Genomic DNA, 18,284 nt, shown 5'->3' with positions numbered 1-18,284 from the left:
ATGCAGGATGCATAGTATATTTGAGCTGCTGATTTTAAGGGATCTCAATGTTGATCAGCCAATGCTTTTGATCAGTCAATACTTGCATTTCTCAGATTTCTGGGGCCACACATCATGGTCATGTGACTCATGGGTTTTCTCTTTAAAAATAAGGACTGGAGGGAATGTACAGTAACATGCTAAATGAAAACAAGAGGATTTAATGACGTCTTAAGCATGTGGTTACGGTATTTAAATGTGCGTTTGACTGGGTAGAAAAAAACGAAAATAGGTATTTTCAGTAGCATTGTTTAGATTAAAAACATATTCTGGTTTAAATGCATAATGCAAATACTTAAAGCTTCTTAATCCTTGTAAAGTTACCTTGACTGCCCATTGATCACGAGGACAGTGTCCAGACACAGCACTTATCTATTGATTTCAATTATTTTTGTACACCGCAGTTACCTGTGTCAGATAATTCAGATAATTGGAAGGAGAGCATTAGATTTCATTGTTCAATCAGTAATATAACAAATGAGAGCATGCTGTGTTGTTTTTCATGTTTCCACACTACTGTATATTCCCTATTCCGTTTTGAAGAAATGGTTGGTTTCACAGGTTTCTCTCCTGTTGATTAGCTTATCAGTAGTATTAGGCATTTCATTTGGGGCTCACTAAAACAATGATTTCCTCCTCACACAACAACACTAGTATGTTTTAATTCTAAGCTCTTCTGTAGTATTCTATTTGAATGAATATGAGTTTATGGCCATTGTTTTAAGAGTTATATTAATTGAAATATTGTGATCCGCATAAACTCTGTAGCTATTAGAAAAGCATAAAAAAGCTACACAGTCTTGCAGATATACAATATGTATATATATAAAAAAATGTCAATTACTTTTCATCCCCACTGTAAATGGAAAAATGCAAAATATATACATCTAATTGGAAATGTTTAGGCAAATGCAAGTTTTTGGTTTGATTTTGTATTTTTTATTTGAATGGAAAAACATGCTGTTTTACAGGCATGAATGAAACTGATGCCTTACTATGCAACCCTCCGCAGTATTGCCTTCAAGGCTACCTAAGAGATATGTCTAATGAAAAAAATACTGAACAAGGATCATAAACATACACCTGATCTATTGGCAATGCTGGATTCCCACACAATTGCAGTTAACTATAACATATAGCCTTGACATTTGTATGCATTTTAGGTTATGAGATTTGCCATTGTTGCAGCATTTGGAGACGGTTCCTTTGAGAAGCAGGACAGCTACAAAGACGATGCTTAAATAAAATGCTAACCTTAGTCATTTCTCTAAGGAATTAGTGCAATAAAAACTAGCTGATGCAAAGCCAAATTATTTTCTGGCAGATTGGACCATAAGGAACAACTTGATTTCCATTCAGATAGAAAGCTAATAGAATTCAGCTTTTTCTCACTCTGTTCCAATTGAAGCCAACCTTAGGTGATTGGTTGATGCTTTAGGGATTCTAGACTTGTGAGAAATAGACAAGACATTATGTTTTATACACATTTTATTTATTCCTGGTCGATATGCATGTCAATGCACATGGATTTTGTGTTACTGTATCTTCTACTGGGAAAATAGATTTGAAGCTTTCAAATTCGGGCAATGATGGTCATGAAAACTGAATTGTTTTTAGTTTACAGATTTGCATGCTAGCTTTGAAAATGAATATCCCTTGATTTTATTTGTATTATACTCCAATATACATTACAGAAATTAATGAATGGGATGATCTAGAAATCTCAATAGTTTAAATAAAAAAGGAAGAAATAATGAAAAGCATGTGACAATGTAAAACGATGTTATATATTCTATAGAGAGCAGACCTAATCTATCAAGTTGTTACATTCAAGGAGATTCCTTTAATTTTTAATAGAGGTAATTTCATTTTTGCTTAGTAATAAAACACCAAGTTCAATACAAAGGTGGTCAAACAAAAAAAAGTTGAATTAGCATATGTACCTCTCAGGACTGTTGGCTGGTTATTGATTTCATTGATTCATCTTGTAATGTTATTCCATGTTGCTGAAGTGCCTTAAAGGGGAACTCATTAGGTGTTTAATCTTACTTCAATTCTGCTGCCAGATACTTGCAGTACAGAACATGTACATACTGTAGCTGTAAGATGTGCTGCCATGCACAGATCACTGCAACCAGATTTACTGTGCATTTATAGGTGATCTTAAAAGACTTCTCTTTAAACTCCAGTAAACTAGTTTGAACGGAAACTGTTTTGTTTTTCTTTCCAGAAAAGAAAACAGTTGTCCAAGCCGATTTTCAAACAAATTAATTCCAGACATATTTATGCTAACAACCTACACAATCATTGCTCATAAAAAAATATAGAGCGATTCATTTGGACCTTTACACAATGAATCACACCATTCTGATTACACACATTGTATTATGTATTAGTTAGGTATTTATACTGTGACAATAAGGTGTAAAACACAATGAAAACACAGGTATTCATTACAAAGTGAGAAAGATATATTTAAACAATGTGGCCATTTGATGTGTTTCATATAAGCAGACTCACAATAGAATACCATTTCATGCCCTTCACAGTCTACATTTAAAAATCCAATCTGTAAAGGAAGGCACCAAATTGTAAAAGGCCAGGAGCTAAAGCTGATGCTGACTTCTGGTGGAAATCTAGAGCCCTTATCAATTTCACAGAGGTCACCCATGCCAATCATTTTTCAGGAGTTCCCCGTGGAGCAGTTGCCTCTTAAAACAGCTGCAAACTCAGTAGGTAATTGAGTTGAAATCTAGCAGATATTTAAAGATAGATGCACAAGGATAATATATTTTTTATCTCAAAAACTTCTCAGAAAATAGCAACTTAACATTTTTGATTGACTGTTATTGATAAGTTATAGTTAAATTATCTGTGACAGTACAAGATCTGCTCATCAAATGAAGAAACAGATAGTCAAACTTAATTCAATGGCAGTACCAGTGTACATTGACTGCATATAACCAGTCAGTTGAGTACAAGACCTCCTCCTAGACAGCTAGGCAGCAAGCCTGTAGTGAAGGCTAAATACACAGGAGTGCCGTTTTATACACTATTGATAATAGTGAGTGAACACCCTAATCCTTGCAAAAAACATTAAAATCATGACAAATGACCTATCTAAACCCTCATCCCACATGAAGAAATATAAACAATCTGATATACAGTGCAACAATTAAATATGTTTCTTTTATGGCTCCAGTGAACTTTGTATGTATCCAGTAATACAGAGGCTATTGCAGGCCATAGACGAAGCTGTGTTTTTCTAAAATGCATAGCAAACTAAACAAGACCGTATGAATCACATCATGTCCTCGTGGAGACTGTTGTCAGAGATGAATAATTTGAAAAAGTATATAAATTCATGTTGACCTTTAATTTTTATTTAACATTTATTTTTTATTTCTTACAGGCTTTAATAAATTAAAGTGCTCTTACTAGTCAATTAATGCTGTATCTGTAACATCCATCATAGTTAAATTACTTGGAGGATGAAATATGCATACAATACTGTTGCAGGTAATGCTTCACATTTGACCAGCCCTAAGTTGCTTACTGTCACTATGCCAGGTTTTGTTTTCTAATTTATTGTTAGAGAATAATTATAATCAAGGATAAAAAATGCGAGTGCCCTGTGCTGTGATTCATACAGACACATTGCTTGCAAACATCTGCCAGCAGAAGAGCTGGTATGTAAAGAACCTACAGGATGAGGCAGCATTGTAGTTCTTCAGCCATTAAAGGTATCCAAACATAGATACAGTATAGTCCAATCAGTTATGAAGCAGCAGCAGAACTAATCCATTGCAATTGTATTATTTTATTAATTGTATCTTACATTTTGGAATATGCACTGTAGTTTGTTACATGTTAATGTCACTGTATGAGTAATACACATCTGACTGTGGCCAAACACTATTAGCACCACAGGTCTAGTCATTGAAAAAACAGCAAAACCTGACACATGCTTGGCAATAAAGGTCCGAGTTTGTTTCCCCAATGGGAGTGTGTGTTTGAGAGCTTGTGTGGCATAATGGAAAAGCCCTTGTCATAAACCCTGACTGCTTTCACCTGTGACATCTGATTCATATCTGGCCAGCAGTTTAACAGGTGTGTGAATTCTGTTCCATTGCAAACTCACCTCACAGTATTCATAAAAATTGGTACCGGTAATGAACTACAAACATTGCGTTGCACTGTATATGGTGTTTTCCTGAGCAGTTACTCAACCTTGTAATCAAGCCACTTGGCATGACTACTGTACAGTACTGTGCAAAAGTTTTAGGCAGGTGTGAAAAAATGCTGTAAAGTAAGAATGCTTTCAAAAATAGACATGTTAATAGATTATATTTATCAATTAACTAAATGCAAAGTGAGTGAACAGAAGAAAAATCTAAATCAAATCCATATTTGGTGTGACCACCCTTTGCCTTCAAAACAGCATCAATTCTTCTAGGTACACTTGCACAAAGTCAGGGATTTTGTAGGCATATAGTCAGGTGTATGATTAAACAATTATACCAAACAGGTGCTAATGATCATCAATTCAATATGTAGGTTGAAACACAATCATTAACTGAAACAGAAACAGCTGTGTAGGAGGAATAAAACTGGGTGAGGAACAGCCAAACTCAGGTAACAAGGTGAGGTTGCTGAAGACAGTTTACTGTCAAAAGTCATACACCATGGCAAGACTGAGCACAGCAACAAGACACAAGGTAGTTATACTGCATCAGCAAGGTCTCTCCCAGGCAGAGATTTCAAGGCAGACAGGTGTTTCCAGATGTGCTGTCCAAGCTCTTTTGAAGAAGCACAAAGAATTGGGCAACGTTGAGGACCGTAGACGCAGTGGTCGGCCAAGGAAACTTACTGCAGCAGATGAAAGACACATCATGCTTACTTTCCTTCGCAATCGGAAGATGTCCAGCAGTGCCATCAGCTCAGAATTGGCAGAAAACAGTGGGACCCTGGTACACCCATCTACTGTCCGGAGAAGTCTGGTCAGAAGTGGCCTTCATGGAAGACTTGCGGCCAAAAAGCCATACCTCCGACGTGGAAGCAAGGCCAAGCAACTCAACTATGCATGAAAACACAGGAACTGGGGTGCAGAAAAATGGCAGCAGGTGCTCTGGACTGATGAGTCAAAATGTGAAATATTTGGCTGTAGCAGAAGGCAGTTTGTTCACCAAAGGGCTGGAGAGCGGTACACGAATGAGTGTCTGCAGGCAACAGTGAAGCATGGTGGAGGTTCCTTGCAAGTTTGGGGCTGCATTTCTGCAAATGGAGTTGGGGATTTGGTCAGAATTAATGGTCTCCTCAATGCTGAGAAGTACAGGCAGATACTTATCCATCATGCAATACCATCAGGGAGGCATCTGATTGGCCCCAAATTTATTGTGCAGCATGACAACGACCCCAAACATACAGCGAAAGTCATTAAGAACTATCTTCAGCGTAAAGAAGAACAAGGAGTCCTGGAAGTGATGGTATGGCCCCCACAGAGCCCTGATCTCAACATCATCGAGTCTGTCTGGGATTATATGAAGAGAGAGAAGCAACTGAGGCTGCCTAAATCCACAGAAGAACTGTGGTTAGTTCTCCAAGATGTTTGGGCCAACCTACCTGCCGAGTTCCTTCAAAAACTGTGTGCAAGTGTACCTAGAAGAATTGATGCTGTTTTGAAGGCAAAGGGTGGTCACCACAAATATTGATTTGATGTAGATTTTTCTTCTGTTCACTCACTTTGCATTTTGTTAATTGATAAATATAAACTATTAACAAATCATGCTTTTCCCATACATGCTATGTGCCTTGCATTTACCATGGTTTGCCATACTTTTCTACTATTACCACAGTTGTCATTCTTTTGTTATGCTTTCACTGTGCATTACTCCTCTCCGATTTGCTTCATGGTAAAAAATGTATAAGGGATTGACTGTAACTAGAGAATAACCTTTCCTTTCATCACATTATACAGTACATGGAGACTTAAGGTCACTTTGCCATCCTATAAATACAATGACAATAACAACTGTATTTTTTGTGTTATATTTCCCTTTAAATCACTGTTGCAAAACATAAAGCTTGGTCAGCCACATTTTATTGCTGCCTTTATTTTATGTGCCAGTGGTTATCAAGATGCTGTCAAACCTGCCCTCTAAATTTCATAATCCTAAATTAGCTGTTTCAACGTGGCATGGAACGTTTTACTGCCTCGCTCATCCTGGCCTTGCATGATTTGCGGAGGTAAAAGGCAACTCTTTAATAAAGCCCATAAGGGGCTAGCTTGAGCCTATGTCTTTGACTCAGGCCATCTCACTAAACGCTAAACGGTCAGCAGTGTGAAGTAGTGGTTAGGGCTCTGGACTCTTGACCAGAGGGTCGTTGGTTCAATCCCAGGTGGGGGACACTGCTGCTGTACCCTTGAGCAAGGTACTTTACCTAGATTGCTCCAGTAAAAACCCAACTGTATAAATGGGTAATTGTATGTAAAAATAATGTGATATCTTGTAACAATTGTAAGTTGCCCTGGATAAGGGTGTCTGCTAAGAAATAAATAAGAAGAATAACACCAAGTCAACCCCTGGGTTTATTTTAGAATTTCAATTCCATGTACGAGCTCTTAAGCCTGTATTAAAGATGTTACGTAGTTAAAAATAAAAAAATAAAAAGCATTACCAGGTGGATGCTGTGCAATTAAAAAAAATAATAATAATTCAAGTGGCATACCACTAGAGGTTTTATCAGACTCAATTTGTTTTATGTTTACTATGACATTGAGATATTGTTAAGATGAACAAATAGGATTTTCTCGAAAATTGCAACAGGGAATTGTAACACCAAATGTTCAGTTAATAACTTTTTATTACTGCTGTATTAACTTTTCAGCATCAATCTTTAACATGCATACTAAAATAATGTATGTGATTATACTGATTTATCAACTGCTGATTAGTACTTCTGATTTGAAATGCACTGCCTTACACATGGCTTTATATAATTCAATCTGTATGGGAATTTAAATTACTGTGTTCGGTGGGTGTTCTATATTTTCATTTTATTTTTTTTGTTCCTTTTCTTACCAGTCATAGAGTGCCGATTTTACAAGTTCTGACAAACTACCATCTGCTGAGAATTTAATTAAAGTATTACTGGCTCTTGTCAAATTTAATCATCAGCTTCTGCACTGATGACCCATGCTGGTTATTCGTTATCAACATCAGTTATTAAGCAAATACATAATACCATATAATGCAGAGAACATTCAAAAAAAGCATTGCTATATGGCATCTTCCATGTTGAAGCATCTCCGTTAAGGCAATTTTTTAAACAGCAACATTTCTGCAGTCTTTCACCTAGGCTTCTGCTCTGTGAACTGCACCATCTAAAATACAAAGCAGCTGCAGGCTGTAACACTGTTGGACTCCAGCCCAGAGACCAGTGTCAGTGCAGACTTCAGCTGATGACCAGGTACAGGAGGGGTGGTAAAATCAAAGTGAATGCCACTGAGGGGCTTAGAAGTGATTGATTTAAAGAACCATCCTTCTCAGCGTGGCTCTGATTTGTTCAATTATCCAAGAACTTTTCTTTAATATTTTATGACCCAGCTTTTATCCAAGACATTGCTACAAAAGCACTACGTATGGGCTCTGAAGTATAAAACTTTATGACTAGACCCCCACGATTCTCTTCTGTCTGCTGTCACATGAGCTATAAAATGAAAATGTCTACCACATTTTCCATCAGTCATTAAAACTGGTGACATTCTTTTGACAAATGACACACATACAAAGCTGTCATTGTGTGGCAAAAATATCCTCATATCTTCCTTAATGAGATTTTTATTGCTGATGTGAATTTTTCCCTGAGCTGCATTTTTGTCTGGGGAACTCTGAATTATATGTTATATACTGACGTCTGGTAAGTACACTGGCTTTCACATAGTGCACATGTGAAAATTGCTCTTTATGGCAAAAAAAGCAATTTAAGTCTGTTTTAATTAGCTTTCTTCTGTAAATATGCCATTATTCTTTGTGTTCAGTTCCGCGGTTATATTTACAACGGAAGCAGATAGCAGTAATTATTTTAGGCTGTACTCAGTCATTATTCGTTAATATACTTACATAACTGTGGAGAAATTAGGACACGCGTTGCCTAGATTTTCTCTACTAGAAATGCACAATTTTGATCATATGTAGACTGCACTTTATTGGGATGCTCAATTTTTCATGGTCCATGACCAAACTAGGTTGCAAATAATAAACAAGCTTTTACATCTATTGAAATGCAAACTTCACTGTTATGCCATTGTAACATTTGTTTCTTAGGCTACTGTGTGTCATCAAAAAGAAGGAACTTAATTAGCTATCTAGGGAGAAACATTTAAAGTTGGAAGTTTACAGTTTTTGTTTTATAAACAGGGTGTACAAGTCCAAGTCTAAGTCTTTCTGCATTTCATTTTGAATGCAGTTTTAATATAGTATATTAACAAAATCTTGCATGTAGTTTTTTTTTTTTTTTTAATGCATTGTTCAACTTTATTAGAATTTAGAAATACATAACCGTATCACAAAACAAATGGAAACTAATGTAAGGGATTTTGTTATACAGTTTTACATAGTTTGTGTATTTATTGCCCCTCAAAGGTGTAATTCTTTATTATTTCAAACAGATATCTGAAAAGTTAATATACTTTACATAAATACAATAGAATATTTGGCAAATTTAGATGTAATTAAGTTTCAGCAGTGTGGAGTAGTGGTTAGGGCTCTGGATTCTTGACCAGAGGGTTGTGGGTTCAATCCCTGGTGGGTGACACTGCTGCTGTACCCTTGAGCAAGGTACTTTACCTAGATTGCTCCAGTAAAAACCCAACTGTATAAATGGGTGACTGTACGTAAAAAAATAATGTGTAAAAAATAATGTAATTGTATGTAAAAATAATGTGATATCTTGTAACAATTGTAAGTCGCCCTGGATAAGGGCGTCTGCTAAGAAATAAATAATAATAATAATTTTAAAAAAAACTTTCAACCTAACTTTAAGCTTGCCTATGCACAAATCTCAAGAAGTCTATTTTCATTAGTAAACTGTAACTACTGGGTGAGCCAGTAGTTACAGCAAGCCTTGTCATGTACTCATAACAATTGAACTTGGCCCATTCATTTTTAACAATTAGATGATTCTGTGATTGAAAAGAACCACATGTAGTTATATACATAAATTCTAGCCAGTAATGGCCGGATGATGTAATTGTGCTTGAGCAGCAGATTCCCGGGGGTGAATCTTGACCTGCTCTTCCTTCAGCGTGCTGCTGCTGCTGCTGCTGTAATGTGTTAGAAATGCAGCAGAGTAAGCAGTGCTGCTCATGAACAGTTATCTCTATCTGTTACTGCTGTCTAATTTTATACAAAGGAGCTCCGCTCTTTGCTGTCCAGATTTCTGTGAATTTAGGGTTTATTAAAAATCAGAGACAATGCACACAGGCTACTGTATAGCAGATGTCATGAGAGCTTTCCCTCACAGCTATGTAAAGAAAAAAGCCATGTCTGAGCCTTGTGCAAAAATTGTGTGATGGTATTGTGATCTTCAGAGGTGAATAGCATGAAAGGCTAGTAAATTTGCATGTCCTTAGCTAAATGTTATTATACAGTAGCTTACCCCCTACCCCCCTTCTTTCTTAGAATGGTTTAGAGCAATGCATATTACTTCCATCTTCCTGTAATAATGTTTACAATGTATTTCTTCCATTGCCTATAGAACTCTAATAAGACGCCATTGATGCTGGTAATGGAAGGCATTTGGAAGGTAAGTGCTAATACCAAGGTAATGCTTTGCCTCAGGGTTGTATTATGATTAGAAACTGGTAAACAGTGCCTTTTTATTGTTATTTTAAATCTCTTATTTACAGATTTATTTACCTTTTCATTGTTTAGTTTCCCTTCCATTTAGCTTTCTTAATGCTTGACACTTCAATGTTCAGTGCTCATCTACCTTGTGGCAATGCCCTGTAATGAGGCTTCTTGATTGATTGAAAGCTCTGAGGTTTCTAATGCTAAAAAAAACATCTTCAGGTAACTGACGAGATGAAAGCTTTGGGGGGACAGGAGGTTCAATGCACATGACTGTAGTACAGCTTGCTGGTTTTCTACATTTGTCTGCGTTTGGTGCTGCCACTTCTTTACCATGCAACCTGAAATTAATGTTCTTAGGCTGGGCTGTAAGACTTTTTTAAGGCCTATAAACTTTAATGATTGAGTTGCCCCCCCCCCCCCCCCCCCAAGGGTTTCCTGAGCTAACTAGTTATTTGTAATTTTAACAATGATCTAGCACTAATTAAAGTAATTAGTGACACCACCACTAAATGATTGCTGTGACACCATCGCTAACTTTCTTTATTACTCAACAGTTGTCCCGTTACCTTTTTTTTTGAAAATATATTGACGTACAGCCACTTTTTCTTTCAAGGCATGATACTAATCTTTTTTTTCATCTTCCTCTCATAGAGAATTTGAGTCAAAATCATTCTTTTTTACTGCTCCTAACGGGATAATTTTCCAAATGAACAGCTGTAGTATATGCCACTGTCCCAGTGTTGAAGCACCATCTCCTCTTTACTATTTTATTATATTCACATGCTCAGCATTCAGGGGGGTTACTGTAGTTGCAGTATTATTGAGAATGATCATGGGGTTTGAGTTTTCTGTTATACAGCTCCCTGAGGGAAACCAAGTCATTTCTTTTCTTTTTTTAATCCTGAAAGACCTTTAAGAAAACGAGAGGGAAGACAAAAATGACCACATTTATTTTTTCAGACAGCCTCTTAGCTTGAAATATGTCTGTATAAAAACAATTCAAGGTAGGTGAACGAAAAAGCAGCCATATTAGAGTGGAGCAATGAGTCAGAACAGTCTTTCAAGAATAAGAGGACAATCGGGAATGTTGAATTGTTTAATGAATTGGGCTTTGTTTGGTTTGATAGGTACTGATCTTTGTTCTGTGTGTGTGCAGGTCACAACAGGGCCACTGATGTTAACACAGAATTGATTGATTATTGAATTATTTGAGTTGTTAAACAGCAACTCTCCGAAACAATGCTTCTCATGTCTTGACACTATCATTGGCAACAAAACCTTGGTCTACATTTAGCCACATGACTCTTCCAACAATGCTTACAGTATATATAGTTGGGACATTTCCAGACATACAAATAGAGTCATATTGTTAATTTTGGTCGTAATCAGTTTTCCCTATACAATTATTGCTGAGGAGGGACACTGAAAATAGGAAACTTCTACCCAATAAGTGAGTGACTATCAAAACAATGAGCTATACAGTTTAAAAGAATAACTCAAGTGAAACTAACCACCTGAAATTGTTTATAATTAAACATTTTTTACATAAGCACTGTTGAAAGAAAAGTGCAGTTTCACAGAACATTGAATTAATTCCCTGAGCGCAACATGTGTGCTCCATCTGCTGGAAAAAAGGAAAAGTTGCATGTGGTACAGGGATATATTACAGTATTTGACTCTATTGGGGATTGAATACTGGACGGATGGCAATCAGGTAAGAAATACTGTATTTATTATAGATTTTGTACATCAGATATCACTGTAGAATAAATCTGTTATTATAAACAATGACATTTATGGGGCCGCTCAGAGGTTTCCAACCATTGAAAAATCTAAAAAAATATATATATAAAAAATAAAGCTGAACTAAAATGCGAATTCCATTCACTTTCATATGATTGTAATAATACCTGCAGTAAATAACACAACTGGACAGAATAGCATACCAGCACCTTGCGCTGTCCATGGTCCTGAAAATCTGTAAACAGTTTAAAAGAATAATGCTCAGGACATACTTGAAATACAATTATTATCAAGGTGTTTTTAAATTGTTTGTGGCCTGATTCAAAGTTGCCGAAAAAAAGTGGAATGATGTGTTAGGGAGAAGGGGAAGTGCCTGGAGCCACCAGGTAACCTGCCTGACACTTGATTAACATTAGCACGCCAGCAGCAATGAGAGTTCAATACAGAGTAGGTATGGCAGCCCCACACTGGGGTTCATTGGGTACTCTGCTTATTATATAGATTTACAAAAAATATGTTAATGAAATCAAATAGAAGTGCTGGTAGCATTAGAGATTAAAGCAATCATTATATTTTAATCAATATGTTTCGAAAAGGCAATGGAATATATATAGACTTCAAGCTATTGTTCTACAACTATCCATAATAACCCAGGATCACATTCCAGTGAAAGGCTTGCACATCCCTTATTCATTCAAGTAAATCATAGTCAGCTAAGTAAAGGCACACTAGAACAGGTTAAACATTATGAGCTTGAAACACATTTTAAATATGCAATGAAGCATGACAGGGAAATGGCAATAATTACAACTTTATTCTGCAATAAAATATTTTAATTAGATTACGAGTCTGTAAGCACGCTGCATGTACAGTCTCAGTAATACTGTAGCTTTAATTATTGGCTGTTGTGATGCACACATTCTGTTTGCTCAGAATATTAGGTCTCAAAAACATCAAAAGGAAAAGTCACTTTTAATTCATAGCTGGCGCATTAATGTTCTTTTTTTTGTTTATTTTAAGTCACAGGAATCAGAAACATTTTAATTAAAAATGTTCTTTTTCATGGCCGACTTACTAATTGGATGTCAAAGATAGATTGCATCCTAGTGATGGCAATCATGTAGAAAAAGCAATGTATTATGTAAAATGCATGTGGAATAGTTTTTGTAGATGAACTCACATGATAGATGCCCCTTTCCATACATGTACGGTAGTATGGTTTGGGTGTATCATATGACCGATATGCCTGTTACGTGTGGCCACTGTTAAAGGCACAATACCAGTCTCGCCAAGGCTGCCATGGAGATTCATCAATCTATGTAAGTAAGAAATTACACACGTCAGGGTGTGCTGTAAGACATATCTTACCTCAAGTAATGGTAATCACACAAAACAGAAGCAATTAACAGCCTTAAGAGATTCTTTTAAAATCACACGTGTTTTAGGGGCTCAATGAGCCGTAATATGTGTACAATTGCAAGTCACAGGCAATAGATTACAGAAAGTCACAAAACATCACAGAACACAGACTAGCTCTAGTGCATGTACTCAGCGTCTGCACAACAAACACAACACAGCTGTTTTGACTCCTGTGCAAAGCTTCCTTCAGGAATGTAAAATACAAAATAAAGCAAGATATAGTAAAAGGTCTTGTCGATAATAGTATACGCATTCCAGTTTAATGTCTGACACCCCTGAAAGAGGATACCTAGACAGGTTGGCATTTCATGTTGGAATGATACTCCGCTTCTTCTAAGAAAGAGAGTTCGAAGTCCTGTCATGAGGAAGGAATATATCTTTTAAAGCACTGTCACTATCACCCAATAGTAATGAACCCAAAGCCTCCTTAAATACAACATGTCAGGTCCTGTCATTGTTAGACTTCACTTGAATTTGTCTTGAATGAATGATGCCAGTTGTAAAAGAGTGGGATTCGCGTAGTGTTTGAAGAATAATCAGTTATACTGCAGATTGTTTCATATATTTTTTTTTTTTTAAAACCCAGTGAACATGATGTAGAAACTGGTTGGCATGCAAGGAATAAATAGTGTTGTCACACTATTGTCTTCATTATTGTCTCATATAGCACCAAATACCAAAAGCCTACATTGTTGATTTTCATTGAAGACCGTACAAGGTCTATGCTTGGAATCCTTGTTGTGATGTGTTTTGTTCCGCTGCTTGATAAATTAAAGGAATTGATTTGAAGTAATATCCTGTTTATGCATGTAGCAGTACAGAAAAATCCCAGTTTCATAAAGACAACTTAATAGCCATTGTATTTACATGTATTTGAAAGAAGTTGATAAGGATTATTTCGGACAAAGAAAATGTTGTTCAAGGTGTATTTATTGTTTTCCTTAGTAATTTTGTAGGTCAATGTGAATAATTCTTTTTTATTGCTATTTCTTAATACAATCAAAATGTGTTTTTTTATGGATCTTTAAATTACAATACGGTAGTTGTGTTAGAAACTAGCGGTTGTGCTTTATTCCTAAGAATAATGCACTTTGCTTTGCCTTCTCCTATATGCTCAGGTTTGCAAAGCCATGAGCCAGGTAGCTTGACTGAGCTGAGACTTTTTGCCAAGGCTCAGAACTTTAAAAAAGCATCAAATCCAAATGAAACCAGTTTCTGTGGTGTGTGAGAATGGCTCTCAGTAGTGTTCCGGAGTTATTCAAAACATGGGCTGCTTGGTTGAGTTTTAATCAGGGTCAGCTCCTACATCCCACTTTTTCAGAGACATGTAACCCATTAAAGGAGGAGAATAGTGGCTTCAAGTCAGGATTTCTGTATCTTGTTTAGGACTTTATGTGCAGTGTACAAAGGTATTGCATTACATTTGTTTACCAATAACATGATTGTAGCATTTGCTGCAGAATTACTCTTAATAAAAAACATATTGTATTACATACTGTAATTGAAAACCACCAAAACTATACTACTTTCTCTAAACGTAACAGTAGGCTATTTTTTCTTTTAAATATGATTGATGTTTCTGTACCGTGTTTGCTAAGACATACAACATTTATTAGGGCTGTATTCTACCACTGATAAATACATTAAAGACTTAAAGCATAATTCATCAATTTATCACCTGACACCTAATTTAAGCTTATTTTGGCAAAGTCATAAAATAAAGGAGGTGCTTTAAATCTGCAACAATGGGTCATTGTAGTCTCCAACCTCCTTATCTGATTGTTCCCTTTGAGAAATCATGTCTTTTTTTCTAGCCTTAGGTTTTCAATTACACACTGCAAACTACATAGGTCACATAAGACCTGCCAGAGATTCTCTCCAGGGTCTTACAGCTGACCAGATAAAAGTGTCAGTGAGTGTATCAGTGTCATCCGCATCAGCACATAGTGGATACTGACAGCTATAAAACGTACCCATGTCAAACCCTTAGTCAAAGTCCTGTAGCCTTGAAGGTGTACCACTACTAAAGGTAAACTTGCTTCAAGTATGTATCGTCTTCCAGCCAGTGTATATAATGTATATATTACACTTAGTGTCAGTGCTCCATACATGGATGCAGGGTCACCTGGGGATCCGATGCAGAGGCACGACTGGGTGCGAACTTAGTGCCCAGTGTCCTATTCACCATGAAAAACCATGCCCTTTTCATTTAGCAGCCTTCCACTGTAAGAGTCAGTGTGATTTCATGACATGATAGTTTATAAACAGTTATCATAATCCAAAAGAATGTGTACAGTGCACTTTCACTGATTTCTGGCGTTCTAGAATTGAATAAGACAGCTTGCCCTCAAGCTGTTGCATTTCTGTATCTTGCAATACAATTATCAGGGACCTCAGTATCCTGTAATCACACAAACATTATGATGAATGTTTAAGTCGGTTGTATTCCCAGTTGCATTTCAGTGTTCAGCCATTTGTTCAGAAGCAGGAACAAAACTCAACTGACAAAGAATGCCGACTGCGAAGACAGACGGATAGAACATATTGCTTCTAGGAAAGGTATCTGTGTGCTCCTTAATGAACTGAGGTGATGAGAAACAATGAAGAGGTGCTGTATATATAAAAGTTGTTTACCATCATCACCGCAAGAGCTAAACACAGTGGGGAATGTATCTAACATTAGAAAATGACAACTGCAGACCACACGCCATCCATTACAATTATATGGGGCATGTGCTTTCGTGCAGGAAATAAAAATAATGGAATTCATGGAATACGGTTCAATTTATTTCTGAACTGTTGAATATCATTGGTCATTCCTCTGTGTTCTTAAACACAGTACTCATTCCTGATTCTTGTTTAATGGTACTTTCATATCATACCCAAATGAAAACATGGTGTTCAAACAGAATTAACACGTAACATGTCATACAAAGTTGCTACCTGATGAGATAATAAAAAAAGAACAAACAAAGATCTTGAAAAACACCAACAGAAGCAAGCTTAAAGAGTTCAGGAGACTAGTGACATACAGAGGTGTCAATAAAAAAGAACATCAATCCAGTTTATAATATTGAACAAAAACAAGCAGTAAAGGTTGCAATTTGCTAGAGTGCATAGTAACTGGAAACAAGAATGGAACAATGTGTAGCGGAGCATCTGTGAAAAAAGACTTTTAGCATAGAAAGTGTTTGTGTGTTGATCCAGAGTACAGCCGTTTAAGTTGGGGCTGGAACTGGAGAGATTTGACTGGATTTTCTGGCTCATCTAGTCCAATCAGATTTTAGCCCAAATGAAAGCAATCACCATATTTGAACTTCTAGGATCTGATTTGAAAATAAATAAAAACAATGTAAATCTTACGGACTATATCACTGTGAATGGACTGGCCCGGACTGACCCATACCGTCCCTATTCAGAAAGGAGACTCCCACAAGATTTGAAATGAACGATTCTTTATTGCATTTGACAACGACTATGCCCATGATAAAACGTAATATAATTTGGACCATAAAAAGAAACGACAAGGAGGCTTAGACGATAGGGCTATTTAAGGAACAGTTTGATTACATATGTGATTAGTGGGTGGATTCTCCTTTCTGAAACACAACATAGTTTCCAACGAACATATATTTAAAGCATTATTTGGATGATTAAAATTACTTGCATGATGAAGATCAGGTTAAGGACACACAGAATGTGCATTTACATCAGAAACTAAATCCACCAGAGATGAAGCGATAGCTACATGACCTTGGATACAAAATCCATAGCAGTATTGATCACAAAAGTTTAAAGCCTGTTAAGGATCTCTCTGAACCTTATACTATATGTGGGGTGAAATATTTGCCCTATCTTCTTAAGAATCTTTACGTACTGTAGACAATGTTTCAGTTCATCTAACACATTGGCAGCGGCACCCCTGACAAAGTGTTAATGTGGACTATCACCACAAGGATCCAGACCTCAGTCCTGTTTTTCAAAGTTTTGTAACAATGACGTGGTGGATATCAATCTATAATGGAATAATTCATTTTTTATTCTTTCTTAATTCTATTTCAGTTTCTAATTCTATTGCACCATTTTTCCTCAATTAGATTAACAAGCACTTTAAAAAAAGCCTATCCTTTAACAAATACACATCATACAGAAATCTCCCTCTTATTTGAGGCTCACTGTACGAGGAAGAATAACTTCATGTGTATTTGTTAAAGTTTCATAATCACACGGTATTATACATGTATGGATTTGGAATGTCACTTCCTTCTTGAAACCTGCCTTGTGTCCTAACATATGGCACATTTGGCCTCAAACTAAACACAGCAAGTGCCCGTTTAAATTTAGCACATTAGGATAAAGGGTCAGCTTTTTTTTTGTTGAACATTTAGCATCTAAATACCATCCCACCCCTCCTTCAGTATATTATCAAAGGAACCAACACAAGTAATACATGGCTCCAATCTGTTTCCCCTGGCACTGAATAGAATACAACTTTATGTTTTGATATATTGCCACTGCACGCGTTCGTCCTCCAGGAAAGCCTAAATGTGGCGTCTCCGTTTCTTTGCTTAACAGCACCTGACAACTTGGTTGACATCTCAAAGAGTTTCATAATATATTCTTAAACCTTTTGGCATCCCTTCCTGCACCAGATCTCATGAATAAAACACAGGGCCAGTCAGCAGCTTTGGCAGGGAGGAACAGCGAGTTCCATCGATCACTGTCAGCTGCTTGTTTACCAAGTGATTTCATGTTCTTTAATAACTGTGTTCCTCTATAGTGGTAAACAGGTATGTTGTGCTGGGGCTCAGGCATTTAGCGAACATAAATCTTTAGGAATCATCAAGCTTCCTGTTAAATGCACTGTTCTCTCTCCTTGTATGGAAAATGCTTTGTCCTTGCATAAAGATAAAGGGCACCTACCTGTTCCACTTGGCTGTACTTTCAACATTAAAAAAAAACAAAACACATTTGGCCAATGATGCATTTTATGAGGTACCGGTATACATAAATACGCATGAGTCTGTTAGGAGCACTTTTTCTCTGCTTTAGAAGTAAGCCAGTAAAATAAGTCAGTGAATTTGAATGCAGCTTCAAATAATGTACTGTATGTGGCATCTATGGTTAAGTTTATATTGAATTTCCAAGAGCAGCATTTATTGTTGTTAATCATATAGCTGTTAATACATAATAGTTATCAAAAGTAACCTGATGGTGTGCATTTTGTGT

At 36.5% G+C, this 18,284-nt stretch overlaps 1 protein-coding gene across 1 annotated transcript in view; it reads left to right on the top strand.

The window, feature by feature from the left end:
- LOC117412539 (bis(5'-adenosyl)-triphosphatase-like) overlaps positions 1-18,284 on the top strand; it is a 294,642-nt gene that overhangs the window by 236,981 nt on the left and 39,377 nt on the right. The window contains exon 7 of the mRNA XM_058988557.1: positions 9,799-9,846. Coding sequence (XP_058844540.1) covers positions 9,799-9,846 — 48 coding nt within the window. The remainder of the gene's footprint in view (positions 1-9,798; positions 9,847-18,284) is intronic.

The sequence above is a fragment of the Acipenser ruthenus genome, chromosome 16 (assembly GCF_902713425.1).
Source record: "Acipenser ruthenus chromosome 16, fAciRut3.2 maternal haplotype, whole genome shotgun sequence".
Lineage (NCBI taxonomy): Eukaryota > Metazoa > Chordata > Actinopteri > Acipenseriformes > Acipenseridae > Acipenser > Acipenser ruthenus.
The sequence above is the reverse complement of the archived record's forward strand: the minus strand, read 5'-3'. Positions and strand labels throughout refer to the sequence as shown.